General features: G+C 39.8%; 1 protein-coding gene across 1 annotated transcript in view; it reads left to right on the top strand.

The window, feature by feature from the left end:
* Positions 1 to 18771, top strand: part of MEGF10 (multiple EGF like domains 10) — a 149765-nt gene that overhangs the window by 68329 nt on the left and 62665 nt on the right. The window contains exon 6 of the mRNA XM_024193361.2: positions 17557 to 17803. Within this exon, the coding sequence (XP_024049129.1) occupies positions 17557 to 17803 (247 nt within the window). The remainder of the gene's footprint in view (positions 1 to 17556; positions 17804 to 18771) is intronic.

Genomic DNA, 18771 nt, shown 5'->3' with positions numbered 1-18771 from the left:
AATACAGATATTTCCAGTGAAATGTTCTGGGCTTGACAAATCGGCATTTTCCAAAACTTTATTTCATTGTAAAATTTCTGACCAGCTCTACTTATAGGTGCCACCAAAACTCGTAATTTACTTGTAATTTCTAAAATTCCCCTAATTTAAATCCAACTTTGTCTGATTAACTTCTAACTTTTCCCTCTAGAAACAATGAGAATCTTCAGCTTAAGATGTAGGGTTTCTTTTCCCAGCTATTTAGATGGAGTGCTGGGGATCAAAAATGGAAACTATCAACACCTTAACAGTGGACAGTCATTACTGTGGCTTAAGTAATAGGTAACTTAGCTGCAGAGCCAAAATTTCTGATGCTACATGGCTTTGGTACTTATCCAGGCCCCAAATCAGCAAGGCACATAAGATTAATGTTATACATATCTTTAAGACCATCTCTATTCAGAAGAGCACTTAAGCATTGAAATCCCACTGAAGTCAATGGAAATTCAGCCCCTGCTTAAATTTAAGCACATGCTTAGGTGTTCTGCTGAATCATGGCCCCATTGTTTAAGCCCAGGAGTAAATACAGAGCTCTTCTCCAGTCCTTAATTAGGAGAATTACTTGTCTAATGATTTACAGTACCTTTTGGAATGAAAATATGAACCACAGTAGCTTTAGAAATCCATTCCAAACAGCACAAAGTGACATAAATAATATATGCCCCCCTAAAGAAAGTACTCAAGCACATGTTTATCTTCACCCCTCCTAATGTTCGGGGTCTATCTGACCCCAACAAGCCCAAACATTTTTCGTGCCAAACCTGTGCCTCTTCATACATTAAGTATGCTCAGACTAGGGATGAGGTCAGTCTTCCCACATTAGTTTATCATCATACCTGTTGTGGTTTTTGTGTAGCAAAAAAGATCACTAAAAAGGTAATGGAGTCAGTTAGACCACTCAATATTAGTGAACGGGGACAATGAAAGTATTATGCTTCCAAGATCTTTGGGGGTCTCTTGGGCCCTAAATACATACCAAAATTTAAATGAAATATGAAACCACTGCCTCTCTTTTCTTCAAGGATTCTCCTGAGGACAACCTGTATATCAACCTGTCTGCAAATCTGTTGTGCAAAAAAGTCACTCAAAAGATATTGGGGTCAGACCCCAAATTAATTATTCAGGCATTTTATTTTGAGGCAGCAATATATTTCAGCATTGTTTTTACCATCATAGATTCAGTGTTTTTTGTTTTTAAAAAAATGCACCTGTGGGGTCTAGGGTGGGATGTGGGGTGGGGTCATTGACATCCCAGATAACATTTTCCTCATGTATCGCCACAATTGTCCAGCAAATTGAGTTTCTTTGAAGATAACACTGTCAAATTGATTTTCTGGGAAGCCTACATTTGCTAGGATTCTGAGGAAGCCACAGTTGTGAAATCTATTTTCTGGCAAGCACACACTTGACAGATGCTGTTGTTGGGGCAAAGAATTTCTGGGGAAAAGACTCACTGCTGCACATGCACATTGCATATCTGAATGCACATATTGTTTGGATTTTGTTGAATCACACATGGCATAATAAATCTTTGAGTAAGAGATGGGTATTTCTAAGGGACCTGGGTACAGAAATGGTGAAGCCACTGGTACAGGAAAGGAACATTGCAGACCTTCCTTAGGCTTCTAGGGAACATAAGACGCATAAGTGATCCATCCCCTGTTGCCCATTCCCAGCTTCTGGCAAAGACAGGCAGAGGACACTTCAGAGCATGGTTTTGCATCCCTGCCCCTCCTGGCTAATAGTCATTGATGGACCTATCCTCCATGAACTTACCTAGTGCTTTTTTGAATCCTGTTACAGTCTTGGCCTTCACAACATCCTCTGGCAAAGAGTTCCACGGGTTGACTGCATGTTGTGTGAAGAAATATTTCCTTTTGTTTGTTTTAAACCTGCTACCTATTAATTTCATTTGATGACCCCTAGTTCTTGTGTTATGAGAAGGAGTAAATAACACTTCTTATTTACTTTCTCCACATCTGTCATGATTTAATAGACCTCTATCATATCCCCCCTTAGTCGCCTCTTTTCAAAGCTGAAAAGTCCCAGTCTTATTAATCTCTCCTCCAATGGAAGCTGTTCCACACTCTTAATTATTTTTGTTGCCCTTCTCTGTATCTTTTCCAGTTCCAATGTATCTTTGTTGAGATGGGGTGACCACATCTGCACGCAGTAGTCAAGATGTGGTCATACCATGGATTTATATAGAGGCAATATGATATTTTTTGTCTTATCTATTCATTTCCTAATGATTCCCAACATTCTGTAAGCTTTTTTGACTGTTTCTGCACAATGAGTGGATGTTTTCAGAGAACTATCCACAATGACTCCAAGATCTCTTTCTTGAGAGGTAACAGCTAATTTGGACCCCATCATTTTATATGTATAGTTGGGATCATGTTTTCCAAAGTGTATTACTTTGCATTTATCTACATTGAATTTCATCTGCCAGTCACCCCAGTTTTGTGAGATTCCTTTGTAACTCTTCACACTCTGCTTTGGGCTTAACTATTTTGAGTAGTTTTGTATCATTTGCAAATTTTGCCTCCTCACTGTTTACCCCTTTTTCCAGATCATTTATAAACATGCTGCACAGTACTGGTCCCAGTACAGGACCCTTGGGATACCACTATTTAACTCTCTCCATTCTGAAAAGTTACCATTTATTCCTACCCTTTGTTTCCTATCTTTTAATTAGTTACTGATCCATGAGAGAACCTTCTGTCTTATCCCATGACAACTTACTTTGCTTAAGAGCCTTTGGTGAGGGACCTTGTCAAAGGCTTTCTGAAATTCTAAGTACACAATATCCACTGGATCACCCTTGTCTTCATGCTTGTTGACCCCCTCTAAAAATTCTAGTAGATTTGTGAGACATGATTTTCCTTTACAAAAACCAACAAATCATATTCATCTGTGTCTCTGACAATTCTGTTCTTTACTATAGTTTCAACCAGTTTGCCTGGTACTGAAGTTAGGCTTACCAGACTGTAATTGCTGCGATCGCCTATGGAGCGTTTTTTAAAAATTGATGTCATATTAGCTATCCTCCAGTCATCTGGTACAGAAACTGATTTAAATGATAGGTTACAAAGTACAGTTAGTAGTTCTGCAATTTCACATTTGAGTTCCTTCAGAACTCTTGGGTGAATACCATCTGGTCCTGGTGACTTATTACTGTTATATTTACCATTTTTTCCCAAAATCTCCTGTAATGACACCTCAATCTGGGACAGTTCCTCAGATCTGTCACCTAAAAAGAATGGCTCAGATTTGGGAATCTCCTTCACATCTTCAGCCGTGAAGACCAATGCAAAGAGTTCATTTAGTTTCTCCTCAATGGCCTTATCTTCCTTGAATGCTCCTTTAGCATCTCGATCGTCCAGTGGCCCCACTGGTTGCTTAGCAGGCTTCCTGCTTCTGATCTACTTAAACATTTTTTTTGCATCTTTGGCTAACTATTCTTCAGATTCTTTTTTGGCCTTCCTAATTATATTTTTATACTTCACTTGCCAGAGTTTTTGCTCCTTTCTATTTTCCTCAATAGGATTTAACTTCGACTTTTTAAACGATGCCTTTTTGCCTCTAACTGCTTCTTTTACTTTGTTATTTAGCCACAGCGGCACTTTTTGGTCCCCTTACTATGTGTTTTAATTTGGGGGATACATTTAAGTTGAGCCTCTATTATGGTGTCTTTAAAAAGTTTCCATGCAGCTTGCAGGGATTTCACTTTTGGCACTGTACCTTTTAATTCTTGTTTAACTAACTTCCTCATTTTTGTGTAGTTCCCCTTTCTGAAATTAAATGCTACCATTTAGCTAATGCTACCATGGTGGGCTGCTTTGGTGTTTCCCCCTGTAGCGAGGCGGTGGGATACCCCACAGCCCCGCTGAGAGCCGAACCTCCCCTAATACCGACGTGGGCGGGGCCACCGGGTCCGGTGCCTGCCCCTCAGAGGTCACGGTGCCGACCCGGAAGTATAAAAGCCCGCTTGCAGAGCTCAGTGGAGCCCACGCCGGCAGAGAGAGCAGATGTCCCTGGCCGAGCTCCCGCTTGGGAGACAGCCGCAGGCCGGGACCGACCTGCTGACTTACCAGGCCTGCCGAGCCTACCCCTCGCCCGCTACCCTGAGGAGGACTGGCCAAGCCTGCCCCGTGCCAGCTACCCCGAGGAGGAGCCGAGCCTACCTCTCGCTCGCTACCCTGAGGAGGACTGGCCAAGCCTGCCCCGTGCCAGCTACCCTGAGGAGGAGCCAAGCCTGCCTCGTGCCAGCTACCCCGAGGAGGAGCCGAGCCTGCCCTTCGCCCGGTACCCTGAGGAGCCAATGCTGGTCGAGAGCACCGAGGACACTAGGACGGCCCAGGTACCATACGAGGGGGAGTGTGGAAGTAGCCCGGGGGCAGCCGACCCCAGTCTGGCTGCTGCACTGCCAGAGCCGATGTCAGTGTGTTGCTGCCAGGATCCCCACTGACAGCAGCGAGTTTCCGCTGTTGCTAGGGCCCTGGGCTGGGATGCAGTGGAGTGGGAGGGCCTGTGTCCCCCCTGCCACCCACTCCTTGGGTGGCAGACTCCCCCTTTTTCCCTGGCCTAGAGAGGCTGGGTTTCTGACTGACTATTTGCTTGCTGCCCCACCCTGACCTAGGGCCTAGGCTGCTACAAACCCTGACCCAGCCCCTGCTTAAGGGCCTGGGCCTCTGATTGACTATCTGCTACTGACCCAGCCCCTGCTTAGGGACCTGGGCCTCTGATTGACTATTTGATTACTGCCCTGCCCTGACTTAAGGCCTGGGCTGCTATAGACTTTGCCTCAGCCCTTGCTTAAGGGCCTGCGTTCGGACCTCTTGGCTCAGCCCCTGCTTACGGGCCTGAGCCCCTAACTGTGGGTCTGCGGTCCCCGACTGCCGCCGGACCAGAGCAAGGCGGTGGGATACCCCACAGCCCCCCTGAGGGCTGAACCTCGGCCCAAAACTACTACACCCCCCCACAGGAATGTTACATTTTATTATGTTTGGTCACTATTACCAAGTGCTTCAGCTATATTCACCCCTTGGACCAGATCCTGTGCTCCACTTAGGACTAAATTAAGAATTGCCTCTTATCTCATGGGCTCCGGGACTAGCTGCTCCAAGAAGCAGTCATTTAAGGTGTCAAGAAACTTTATTTCTGCATCCCATCCTGAGGTGACATGTATCCAGTCAATATGGGGGTAGTTGAAATCTCCCATTAATATTGAGTTTTTTATTTGTATAGCCTCTCTAATCTCCCTGAGCATTTCACAGTCACTATCACTGGTCAGGTGGTCAGTAGTATATTCCTACTGCTATATTCTTATTATTCAAGCATGAAATTGCTATCCATAGAGATCCCAGGAAGCAGCGTCTAGTTGCTGAGCCAGAGACTAGGAAACAAGGATGATGTTCCATCTGTTCCAGAACAAGAAACAGAAAAACACACAAAAATGTGCAAAGTGTAAAACCTTTGTATGTTCAGAACATGTTACTTGTTTGCTCCCTTTGCTCGAAGTATTAGGCCACTGACTGCCACTTTGCTGTGTTTGTGCCTTTGATTTTGTTGCTGTTGCAATCTATTTTCATTGTCTAAACATAGCGTCAGTTAGAGCCTGACACTTGTATAATTTGTAGCTTTTAAAAAAAAATGTGTTTGATCATGGGGTCAGTTAGACACCCAACACAAGTACTGTGTAGTGTGCTTCTGAATCTAGGAAAGTTTTAATTTGTTCATAGTTTTATAATTCACTGGTTACAATACAGTTAGTTTTAAATGCATGCCATGTGTTTTTTCCCCCAATTTTAACATACTAGGGGTCTCCAAGACCCTAATATGGAAATAGTTGGGTGGTTTTTTGTTCTATATGAGGTAAGCAGGCAGGGCAGGTGCTTGGGGCGGCCAAGGGGAAGGAGCGGCATGTCGGGCTCTTCGGGGGCGGAGAAAAGGACCTGCTGCCGAAGAAGAAAGCGGGGCGGTGGAGCTGCCGCCGATCGCGATTGCGGCTTTTTTTTTTTTTTCCCCTCCGCTTGGGGTGGTAAAAACCCTGGAGCCGGCCCTGTAAGCAGGTGCTTACATCCAGTGGGACTAAGTATATGCTTAAGCACCTTCCTGAATAATTATGCTTCCTGAATCGGGGCCATAATTTCTACTTTAATTTGCTTTAAAATATATTATATATTAACATTATCTATTAAATGTAATAAATGAATAATGAATAATTGGAAGTAATTTATGCCTGTTTTTAATTAAAGTTCATTTAGGTGTAAGGGATAGTCTCAATAAATCTTTCTTCTAAACATTTAACAGTAATTTAACAATTTCAATAGCACACTTTATTTCACTTAGCAATACTAGCCTTAATGATAAGCCTCTGGTGGGTTTTACCTTGTACTTTACATTTCCCTTGAAGCATGTAATTTTTTAAATATAACTAAATTTCTTATCAGCTGTTATGGTGTAGTTAATTACTAGAAATGCTAGTGTCTGTATTAAAATCAGTTAAAACAACTAATTGACTTATGACATACCCCGTGTTAAAATATGTAGTTTTGTTTTTTATGGTCACAAAAAGGCTTTCTTATGAGAGCTATACTTTTATTCAGACCTTTTTTAACATACACTCATACTATGGCTCAAAGAAATATTTGTATCTTTCTATTCAAGAGTTACCAAATGATCTTTAAAGCATATGCTTAGTGTGTCTGGAGGGAGCTAGTGGTGTTTGGTAAGTAGGTGTTGGGAGGAGAAAAAATATGATTAACTTTAGGTTGTCATAAAAACAGTGTTTATCATGATATTATTTTACATGTAGAATGTTGTTTATATTAATAGGGCCACTGGTGAAGCTCAGCAAATATTCAAGCGGCCACATTAAAACTTAACTTCTGGAAATGCTAAATATTTTAAATAAAGATTAAAAAATTGTTTAAAAAGCAAAAATAGCAAAAAAGGAATTTCAAAATATCAGAGAAAGTAAGATTGGATTCATGGCCTGGTTGCTAAAATTAATACAAAATTGGGTTCAGTCCTGCAAACTCTTGCTCACAAGAATAATTTGTGAGTGGATGACCCTAAGCTGAGGAGAAAGGTAGATATGCTGGAGGGTAGGGATAGGGTCCAGAGTGACTAGACAAATTGGAGGATTGGGCCAAAAGAAATCTGATGAGGTTCAACAAGGACAAGTGCAGAGTCCTGCACTTAGGACGGAAGAATCCCATGCACCACTACAGGCTGGGACCAACTGGCTAAGCAGCAGTTCTGCAGAAAAGGACGTGGGGATTACAGTGGATGAGAAACTGGATATGAGTCAGCAGTGTGCTCTTGTTACCAAGAAGGCTAACAGCATATTGGGCTGCATTAGTAGGAACATTGCTGGCAGATCGAGGGAAGTGATTATTCACCACTCGTGAGGCCACATCTGGAGTATTGTGTCCAGTTTTGCCCTCCTCCCACTACAGAAAGTATGTGGACAAATTGCAGAGAGACCAACAGAGGGCAATGAAAATGATCAGAGGGCTGGGGCACATGACTTACGAGGAGAGGCTAAGGGAACTGGGCTCGTTTAGTCTGCAGATAAGAAGAGGGAGGGGGGATTTGATAGCAGCCTTCAGTTACCTGAAGTGGGGTTCCAAAGAGGATGGAGCTCGGCTGTTCTCAGTGGTGACAGATGACAGAACAAGGAGCAATTGTCTCAAGTTGCAGTGGGGGAGTTCTAGGTTGGGTATTAGGAAACACTATTTCACTAGGAGGGTGGTGAAGCACTGGAATGGGTTTCTTAGGGAGGTGGTGGAATCTCCATCCTTAGAGGTTTTTAAGGCCCAGCTTCACAAAGTCCTGACTGGGATGATTTAGTTGGTGTTGGTCCTGCTTTGAGCAAGGGGTTGGACTAGATGACCTCCTGAGGTCTCTTCCAACCCTAATGTTCTATGATTCTATGAAATAGTCCCATTGACACCAAAATAAATGTATTGTCTTGAATTTAATTGACTGTCTATGTTTTTCCTTAACAGCTATCCACCATTGTGTTCTGAGGTCCAAAATATTTTAAAGAGTCTTGTGAAATGTATGACATGTGAAAGACATACAGTTCCAGTCCTTTACAGAGTCTAAAAAACACATTTTCATTGTTCTTCCACTTCACAGACCAAAAAGCTTTTACAAAGTTAAAAAAAAAGTCTTGAATAAAAATCCTTTCTTTTATACAGAACAATAAGAAAGAATGAAAAATATGCCTCGGGGTAGAAAGCCTTCAATGTAACAAATGAAATCAGATATAAACAAAAGATTCTAAAGGAAATCCAGATTTAATAGGAAGTGTTGTGTTCTACAAAAACCACTAAGTACTTCTGTGTCTGGGATGTAGGAAAAATAAGTCTTTTAATAAAAGGCATTAATACTTCATAATTATTAAGAAAGATTTTTCTAAAGAAGAAGATTATATTTGTCATAAGAATGTAGTTCTTGCCTACTGAGGTAACCATACAGATCACAATAGCAAAAATGATATGGAGAATAATCTCTTGTTTTTATTTAATTGAAGCCTTTTAAAAAGATTCTCAGAGTGGAATATTCAGCATAGCTGGCCTTGATTTATAGCCCTTTAAATTGAATTCTGAGATTTCTGCTTCCAAATTTTACCACCTTGTAACCCTAGTAACATGCAGGTTTTGATGCCACTTGTAGGGATGGACTTACGCGTTTTATCAAATTTTGAACCCACTTGAATGTGGTTGATTTGAAATTTAGGATGAACTTGAATGTTATTTGGTTCAAGTTTCACTCAGGAGAGTAATTTTCCTCAGAGGGTAGCCTAAAGGAAAGGAGTGACATTATTTTCAATATCCAACTAACCAAACCCTGGTATCAGAGTTGAGTAGTCACAAGATTGCACTCAGAGTTGTGTAATAAGAATGGATTGGATAAGGTTGGTGACAGTGTCATTCTTGCCATAGGTTTTGCCATGTAAATGAATGTATATTATTCCATTTACTGTTCTTGACACAATCTAGGTCATATAATAACATTTTAGAATTTGTGTCCAAAATACTGCATCAATGAGAATAGTCTCTACCCTATTGTACCTTTTTGGTACTTTGTATTTTGTCTGACTGAGCATACCACAGAGGCTAATGGCACTGTAATCAGGGAACCATAGGATATAAAGCCATTCAAAATGCAGTTTTACAAGGTCTAAGTTGCATGATATATTACCATAGTATACGTTACTTAAAGGATATTAATATTCCTCTGTACCTCCGTGTGGACAAAGGAGAGGAAAAAACCAAAAAGAATACCAATCCAGTTTTATGGCAAAGATTGTGATTTACCTAAAGCCTAGAAAATGTTACAGACATAACTCACAGCCTCTCTGGCTTCATACTGTAAGCTTAGAGTATCTTTTGGACAGTACATTGAACATATTTTAATGTATGCAACATATAAGACCATTTACATCCTGATTTTTAATTCACTTGCAAATCTCCCATTGACTTCAGAGAGGTGATTGGATGCCCTCTGTCTATGTAGAGTTGAAGTGACTTGTTTAAAGTATAGTTCCTAACAAGGGTTCTGCTCCTTCGTATTTGAGGTGGGCCTGAGTAACAAAGTTCAGATATGGATATAGATTTAAACTCTAAACTTCAGGGTGTTTGGATTTGGGATTCTCATACATACCTGCCACTAGTCACCACACTTGGATTTCAAACACATTAGTTCCAGAAATATATAAAAAAAGGGCTTTTCTCACTGTCTGTGTTAAGGGAAGAGACCTTGGCTCAAATTCTACGCTATGGCTAAGCTGTACTCAGCACAGCTCAGGAGAGAGGAAGCACAGGTCGTTTTAAGTCTTTGTTCATCTACTGAAGGTTAATAATGCTGGAGAATCTGAACGGCATTTCACTATAAAGCCAAGTAAGCCACACGCTTTAAGTTTTGCTGAAAATTGTTGGCACGCGGCTACATCAACATCTTGAGACAAGAATTAGCAGAAGTCAGTTTGGTTTCCACCCAGGAGTAGGCATGAGGGAGGCAGTCTTTGCCCTGAGGATCTTATGTGAGCATGTGAGAAGCACAAAGGGAAATGTATATGTTCTTTGTAAGTTATGAGAAGGTATTTGGTAAAATCAAACACAAGAAGGTGATACAAATTCTTGAAGAATCTAATATTGACTCTTAAGATATATAATTAATAGAAAGCCTGTATAGGGGACAGTCTGCAGCAGTCTAAATGAACTATGAACTATCAAGAAAGATGTAAGTCAAGATTGCATTCTATCTCCACAACTAATAGTAGAAAGTACAATGAGGCAAAGTTTAGAAGACACTACCAGGGCATGCAGATCAATATAAGATATGCTGATGATCTATTTTGTATCACTTCACCTAGGGAAGAAATTCAGAACTTGCTTATTGCTGTGAACAATGTCAGCAAGAAATATGGAATGACAATGTTAGAAAGACAAACTATTATAATGAGTAAATACAGTGATGCATAAGGTAGGCAATGCCTATAACTTGATGGTCAAGTGCTAGAACAAGTGAATAGTGGGATCCCCTATTTAGTGGGTCCAGTAACATCAGACAGAAGATGTGATGAAGAAATCAAAAAAAGAATAGAGCTTGCAAAAATGTATTTAACGATTTCCAAAGACTTCTGTTTTCAAAAGTAAAAACTGCACATCTGCACTAGATTGCTGAAGTAGTGCTACATATGATCAGCTCTCCTGAATGGATGTGAGAGGTGGATGCTTAAAGGAATCCAGAGCATTCAAGTTTTGGTGTTATTGAAAAATGTTAAAAACATTCCTGGATAAACAAAACTACGAATGAAGATGTGACAAGAAGGATGAATTCAGAAAGAGCACAATTACTTGAGACCCTAGGTAAAAGAATAACATATTTTTGGGGTCACATAACTCTCCAATCGCAGAGCAACCTTCTTCTAGCACTCGCGCTATCAGGCAAGATTGCAGGCAAACCAGGAAGAGAAAGAAAGAGAGCCGGTTACATCGGTAATATCATCAGATGGATTGGTAGCCAAAGGAGAGTGGAAATTTTACAATTCTGTCATGATCATAAAGGCGGGAGGTTACAATCGATAATTTCCATATCAGAGATGTCTCTTGAAGAAGAATTACCATCGTGCCTAGGAGCCCTAGTAATGGACCAGGACTCCATTGTGCTAGGTGCTTCTGAACAAAAGACAGTCGTTGCCCCTAAGAGCTTACAATCCAAGTATAAGACAAGAGACAACAGATGGACATAGACAGACAGATGGGGAAGTACAAGGAAACAGTGAGACAGTATTAGTTTGCACATTAGGCAGTGGTCACAGCACACCAGCAGCCTAGTTGTTGTCAAGTTTTTGTAGGCATCACAGCAAAGGAGAGTTTTAAGGAGTGTTTAGAAGAAGGAAAGTGAAGTAGCTTTCTGGATGTTTATGAGGAGCTCCTCCTAAGTGTGAGGAACAGCACGGGAAAAAGCACAAAGGTGCTTGTTTGAAAATTTAATAAGTTGCCAATGGAGGCTAGCACCCTGGGCCAATTGGAGGCAAGAGTTGACATCTTGATAGTGAATGAGCCTTGAAAGAGAAGATACATAGTTTATGTGTGATGCAACAGAAACGTGCAGTGGAGGTAGGCAAAGAGAGAAGTGACATGGTCAAAGTGACAGCCTAGAGAAATTATATTTGCAGCAGCATTCTGAAGGGATATGAGTGGGGCAAGATTGTATTTGTCAAAGCCAGAGAAAAAAGATGTTGCAGTAACTGAGACAAGAGAAGATGAGAGCCTGGACAAAAGTTTTTGCTGTGTGGAAGAATAGGAAATAACATATCTTAGAGATGTTATGCAGAAGGAATCAGCAAGATTGAGATGTAACCTGAAGGTGAGGAGAGAGGTTTGAGTGTGAGTCAAAGATGATGCCCAAGCTACAGGCTGGTTAAGTCAGTTATTGCACAGCTGAAGCAGTGCAAAGCAACCTTAATGTACCATAGACCTCGACCTTTTGAACTCAGCTAAAGAAATTATGTTTGGAGGTTTAGAGGGACAGGGGATGAGATTTTTCACTTTTACAGTTGCTATTTATTTAAATTTTTGGCTGCCAAAATTACATTCCCAAATGAGTGAGCAGCTCACTCTGACCCACAATTTGTGGTTGGAAAAAACACATTTTCATGCATGTGTTTTATGGTTAGACTTGTGCAATTACTTCAGGCATCACAGGAAAGGAGATTAAAATTATATTAGTCTAGTACTCTGATAAAGGTCTCTTCTGTTTTTGGCAGCAGTATAAATGGCATTTGTTTCCAGATACATACTATAATGTTTTGCTGTACAATCCCAGGAACAGTTCTGAGCCAGAATCAAATAGTATGTTGTTATCTCCGTACCACCTATCTGATAGGAACAAAGAAAGATGCTAAGAAAAATAAATCTTAATTTTAGTATGATTCTTTACTTTAACATCCATGTTTGCATTAGCAAAAAAAAGAAAAACACAAGAAAGTCAGACCTTTAAATAACTTACCATAAACATGTTGCATCCTGGATATGACATTATATAAGTAACTTTATAGTGTACGTGTAAGGTAGTTGTCTTTGTTGAGTTTCTAAGGGGAATTTTCTTCTGAAATGTTCTTTGACTTGATTTGATAGCCATATTTTGCTCTCATCATATGCCATTCTTTAGAGAAGCTCAGAATTACATGTGATCAAGATGGATTTGTCAGGAATAAACTTGGACTCATTCATGCTTCTCTTTTTGTTACCTTCTCAAGCACAATCAACATAGAGAGACAGAGATCAGGTCATGTTAAAATTGGACTGACACATTGTTTTTGTTTATAAGGAATATAAGAGTTATAAAACCAAAAAGGTGTACTTCAAATTATACAGATTCCTTTCTCACACTGTAAAATATCAGGACACCTTGCCTACTAATTTGCAAGTCACTTCCAGGCTAGATAAGCCATGTGCATAAAAATGAGACCCGTCTAGCATAATAACAATGTGCATTAAAGTTATTATAATATGAAATACACAACTTTAAATCTTCAAGTATCATACAAAAGCCCCAAGAATAGTACCAATTTGCATCACACATTTTCTTCCTTTGCTTGTTCCTTGAAGAAGGTTCTTCGCAACTGAAGCTCTGGGACCATTTCTGTTCATAAAGTTGTCATCTGACACTGCGCTTCAGAGAGCATTTATAATTTGTTTTTATGTTGGTAACTTTATATTGTCTTAGGGTTCCATATCATACTGATGCATTTTAAATGAGGGTTTATATAATATAATGCCCTTATTCCCAAAGGCATGCCTTCGCTTTTACTGAGAGCCTTTTGAGAGGAATGTTTGCTGTCCTATATTTGTAACATTGTGTGATGTACAGAGGACATACAGTAGGGGACTAAAAAGATATTATTCTCAGATGAACAAACTGTGGCACCAAATATTTTTCTTTGCAAAAAAGTCTACTATGCAGTTTTTGGCAAACATTTCTCTGAGTTTCTTCCCACAGCGTGAGATGTAGGATATAAGATCCCTATGACTCCCACAAAAGAGTTGACTTTGAACAGTAACTCTGGAAAACTTTGTTTTATTTAAAATTGAGAAAACTGAGGTTGCATATAGTGTGTGCAGGAATGGTGTTTGGTATTTTGAAGAGGCTGTGCCCTTGAAACTGAGATCAGATTGGACCAAATATATGCAATATGGATATGGTGGGGCAAATCTTCTGTTGGTGCAAATTGTGATTACTCCATTGAAGTCAATGGAGCTATGACAGTGAAGATCTGTTCCAGAATATTTTGAAAAATATTGTTTCATTATTTATAAATCCAGGGATTAACTCCTGGCCCCACTGAAATCAGTGGGAGTTTTGCCATTGATTTCAGTGAAGCTAGGATTTCACCCAATAAGGAATAAACGTTCTCTAGCTACTAGGAATAATGATGAAAATACTTTGCAAATAGAACATCGCTATTGTCAACATCAGCTACTGATTGGTGAGGTCCATGATAATACATTAATATAATCACATTAAAGAAACAAGTTTTTACCATTCACACTACACATCTCAAAACTTAGTTCTTGAGGCTCATGAACATGATGACCCATTGAGAGAGCAGTCATTGGTGCATAGATTCTGAGTTGCTTTGGTATAGGACTCAAATCAATTCCCTGAATTGTTAGTGCTGAGTCTTATTATTTTCTGCTGAAACAGTTCTGAATATGGGACTTTTATTTCTTTTTACTGTGTGGTACTCTTTCCCCTCCCTTATGCCCTACATTGTGAAAGATGACTTACTACCCTAATTCAGTTTGGTAGAAGTCTCTAGCTGACACTTTCTTCTGCCCCTGTGTGTTTGTCTGTGTGTGTGTGTGTGACCTTGGAGTAGTAAGGACAGTTGTTATAGTAGCTATTCTGATTGAACTCTAGCTGACAGTTTGTAACCTGAGGATACTCATTAATTCAAAGAGTACTCTTTTTACCAGATTAACAGCTGTGTGACTTCCAGCCTGTCTTAGTTTTTGAATATGAGGCAGAAGTAGAAATAGGCTGATGTAATATTTGGTAAGTTTAGCCTCCAAAGATAATTTAAAAATAAACAAATCTCTTTACAGGAAGCATTTCTACCCCTTCCCTTTGCCCATATTTGTTTTGTGTATTGTAATTTAAGTATCTGTTTCTGATAAATCACTTTAATTTCCTATGAGAGACCTTATTGATTAGAGTGATATACAGAAGAAAAGTATGCAATTTATCTATCTTGTGCAAGAATATTATTTAATCCCATTAATCATTCAGCTTTCTCTGAAGTGGTGCCCATAACTCACAGTTAGAGAGTAGGCTAGTGACAGACCTAGTGTAATAGACTACCTTACAGCAGTAATTGTTCTGGTAAAATACTCTGGCATTATGCTATAGTGAAATAACTAGGTAGTCAATATTTGTTTCCCACTCTCTCACCCTTCTCTACAGAGGGTGACCATGAGACTGGAAAACTGAAGCGTGAGCACTAGTGTTTTTATTTTAATAGGCCCCATGCAAACAAAATGAGAAAAGCACACCAGGAAACCAATAAAATTTCATACAATGTGCAGCACATGCCTCTTACAGTAAAATAGTCTAGAAAAGTTCAAGTTTAGAGATGCACTATGTTCATCTCTAACTTCAGTAGATCTCTAAGGGACAGTAACAACCTAAGAGGACAGTCTGATGATGTAGCTGTTAAAATGCATTATGATGGAGCAGAAGGCCTGCAATGCTTCACAAATGATACAGTTTGTGGTAATCCTGCCATTGTGCATATTGTCTGGTACTGTTACTGTGGCAGGTATACAGTAGCAAAGACTGTCTGCATGTCTTTGAGACTCATTAAACTCTCTCTCCAAACCTCTGTGTGAATGTTGGTGGATTGCATCAAATATCCCACTTCCAGCAATTGGTAAAATAATACAAGCTGCAAACTGTAAGCCAAAAATAAATTTCTTTTTGCCTAGTGGTGCTTTTTATATATTAAGAAAGGTTAGGCCAAGTTCACCCTGATGTAACTCCACCAGGGGGATGCATATGGCTCATTTTATTTTATTTGAAAGAGCTGCTGTCTGATGGTAATTTTAAATCCTTCAGTTCTTCACAGAGGGTTTTTCAAACATTCCAAAACGTTCAAGTTTATTTTTAATTTCTCTATCAGGAATGGCTGAATTGTCCTTTTCAATTGGAAGCAGGAGTGGGACTGTAATATGAATCCATGATGGGGTGTGAAAGAAAATGATTTTGGTGGCCTCCATACAGTCCCGAGAGAACATCTGTCTGTCTCACAAATCCACTGCACACATACATACCTGTCAGAACAGTTGGTTTCCTGAGGAGAAGTTGAGGACTGATTCAGCATGAGGATTACTTTTCCTCCATCTTGACATTTTCAAAATATTGTGTTGCCAGGCCTGGGCTTATCTGTGAGCTATAACGAGGGAAGACATACATCTTCTGTGAAATACATTGTGCACTGTACAGATAGTCCAGCACATAAGAATGAATGTTTAAATAGCTAAATGAGGAAGAGAGGGGACAAGAATGAAGAAATGAAAGAGATGCAGTTACTACATGTTTGGTTTACTCCATTTTTATATATATATATATATAGCCACAGTATGTGTACATAAACAATAGCTACATTGTGGAAAGCATGTTCCAGTGACCTTTTAGGAAAATACTGTTTGAGAGGAAACTGTCACTTCAAAGCATGCCATAGCTCTTAGGAATTAACCAGGACACAAGTCATACAGAAGGAAAAAAATCCTTAAAGGACCCTAATCCTGTTTATTTGTGTAGTCTGAGTGATCAGTTCCTATAGCAGAGCAATTCTTACCCCAAGGAGATGTCCTGAGTTCTTTTGTCTCGCTCTAAGAAAGTAGGTCTGTTCTCTGCTTGGCTGCTCTGCCCCAGGAGAAGACTGAGTGAACAATGGTGGTCAGTCATTAAGGGCATCCAGTGATTGCAACTGAGATTTCACCACTGCACTATTGTTATCAGCAGAACATAAAAATTAAAAGCAGATCCTTTGACCTTTATGATTAGCACATTTCTGGTGAACTGTAGGTGACCTTTATCTTCTGGTTTGTTATTGAAAACTCCTATTTCTCATTTTAACCAAATCTTTTCTTACTGTTAAAGATTTCTTTTGAAGGTGAGAAAACAAAAGATTCTGAGTAGGGTTTACTATCATTACTACTGATGGAGTAGAATGTAGAAAACAAAAATACATAGTAGAATGATTATAAAAACAAATTGAGTTAACTCAAAATATTAAACGTTAGCCTTACTGTCTGTGGTATAGATCACCATACTGTTTAACCAAATAACAGTTAGTTTCTGTTGTTTGATGGAATGTTTATTACATTGCTTACAGCACTGTCAACCAATAGTATTGTAAAACATGAAAGGAAATAGCTGTAAGTATGTAAACTAGTTGGAAGTTTCGCTTTTAAAAAATTGCTATGCAGTGTGATCCTCTTATAATGAATTCATCTTTACATAGAATAACTTCATTGTGGGATTCTGGTATATGTTTATGGCTCCAAAGTCAGATTATGGGCTAAATTTTGCTCTCGTTTATACTCATACAACTCCACTGAAGTAAGTAGCCAGATGGAGAATATGACCCTTTGACCATGTAACTAATGATTCACTATCATCATAATTTCAGTTTCACATCGTAATGCATTGAAGGAATTTGGAACTTACCTTTATTTCACTGTAGACGAAGTTTCAGTTTATTTTAAATGCAGATTAAGGCATATACTTGTAAACAGGAAATTAAGTCCTATCTGGCTATCAAGACACTTAAAGACCCAGGAGAGCCAAGGGTGTCTCTACAAGGATACCACTACCATTTCTGTGTCATAAAAAAAGCCATCTTGATATCTCTGAATCATCATGTCTTCTGCACTGCACCATGCATGCTTATAGAAGTGCTATGACATTTTCTTTCCACTTCCTCAGCATGTGATAGTGACCACTGGGGACCCCACTGCAGTAGTCGCTGCCAGTGCAAAAATGGAGCCTTATGTAATCCCATCACTGGAGCCTGCCACTGTGCTTCTGGTTTCAAGGGCTGGCGCTGTGAGGAACGCTGTGACCAGGGAACATATGGAAATGATTGCCACCAAAAATGTCAGTGTCAAAATGGAGCCACCTGTGATCATGTGACTGGAGAATGCAGATGCCCTCCTGGATATACTGGTGCTTTGTAAGCAGAGGGTATATTATTTACTGTTGGGAAGGCGGGTTTGGCATGGCACTAATCCCAGGGTAAAATATTTAGTATTTAGTAACCTATGTGAACATTATGCTGCAAGTGCTTCTTTTAAAACTTACCAATACTTATATCTGATTATAAGTCCCTCTGTATACTTATCAATGAATGTTATTAAAATGCTAAAGCAAAAGCTCTTGGTAAGGTACAGCTGTTGCACTGGTAGCACCAGCAACTTTGTACAAAAGCATTCCTGAGGTTATGAATCTTCACTAATGAGTAGTATGGTTTACATTTAGGTTTTAGTATAAGTTTGAGAATTGACTTCAGCTTTTAGATTTGTGTTTAAATTAACCACTTCATCTCCAGCCTACTTCTTGCAATGGAATATCGGGACAGGGCAGATGCATCCCATAATTTGAGTGTTAATGTCCTGGCTGCATTAGGTAGCAGTCAACAGTTTAAGATTTGGGGGTTGAATTTTAAGGATTAAGCCCAAATTTTCAAACCATTCTCTGTACATATGCTCACATTTTGGGGGGCATATGAATGAGTATTTAAACACACGCAATAGATAGTTGGATGGGCAGCACTCTGTTTGCATGCACAAACTCCTGGTAGAAAACTAGCTGGCACAGTCTATAAGGGAACAGGACTGGCCCAAGAGGAAGCAAGGCCATGCAAGACAACAGTGTCCTGATTCAGAGCTTTCCCTAAAGAGTCTCTGCTAGTGAAGTTCATGTAAAGTCTTGGCTGCTAAATAGAGCTGCTCCCTATGCCCAGCTTAGAAGGTGAACACTGCTGCCAAAGCAGCTGCCTCTTGGAAGGCAAAAGGGACAACAAATTGCAATCCCTGTACCTGCAGGAATGAGTTTGGCCCATAAAATATGGTCCAAATTCTGTCCAAGTTTTATAAAATTCAGCCAACAGAGATTGGCCCTGTAGTGGAAAATTAAGCATAG

This window comes from Terrapene carolina, unplaced genomic scaffold (assembly GCF_002925995.2).
Source record: "Terrapene carolina triunguis isolate 2854851 unplaced genomic scaffold, T_m_triunguis-2.0 Scaffold113, whole genome shotgun sequence".
NCBI classification, from domain to species: Eukaryota; Metazoa; Chordata; order Testudines; family Emydidae; genus Terrapene; species Terrapene triunguis.
Note: the sequence above shows the minus strand (reverse complement) of the source record. Positions and strands in the feature narration are given on the sequence as shown.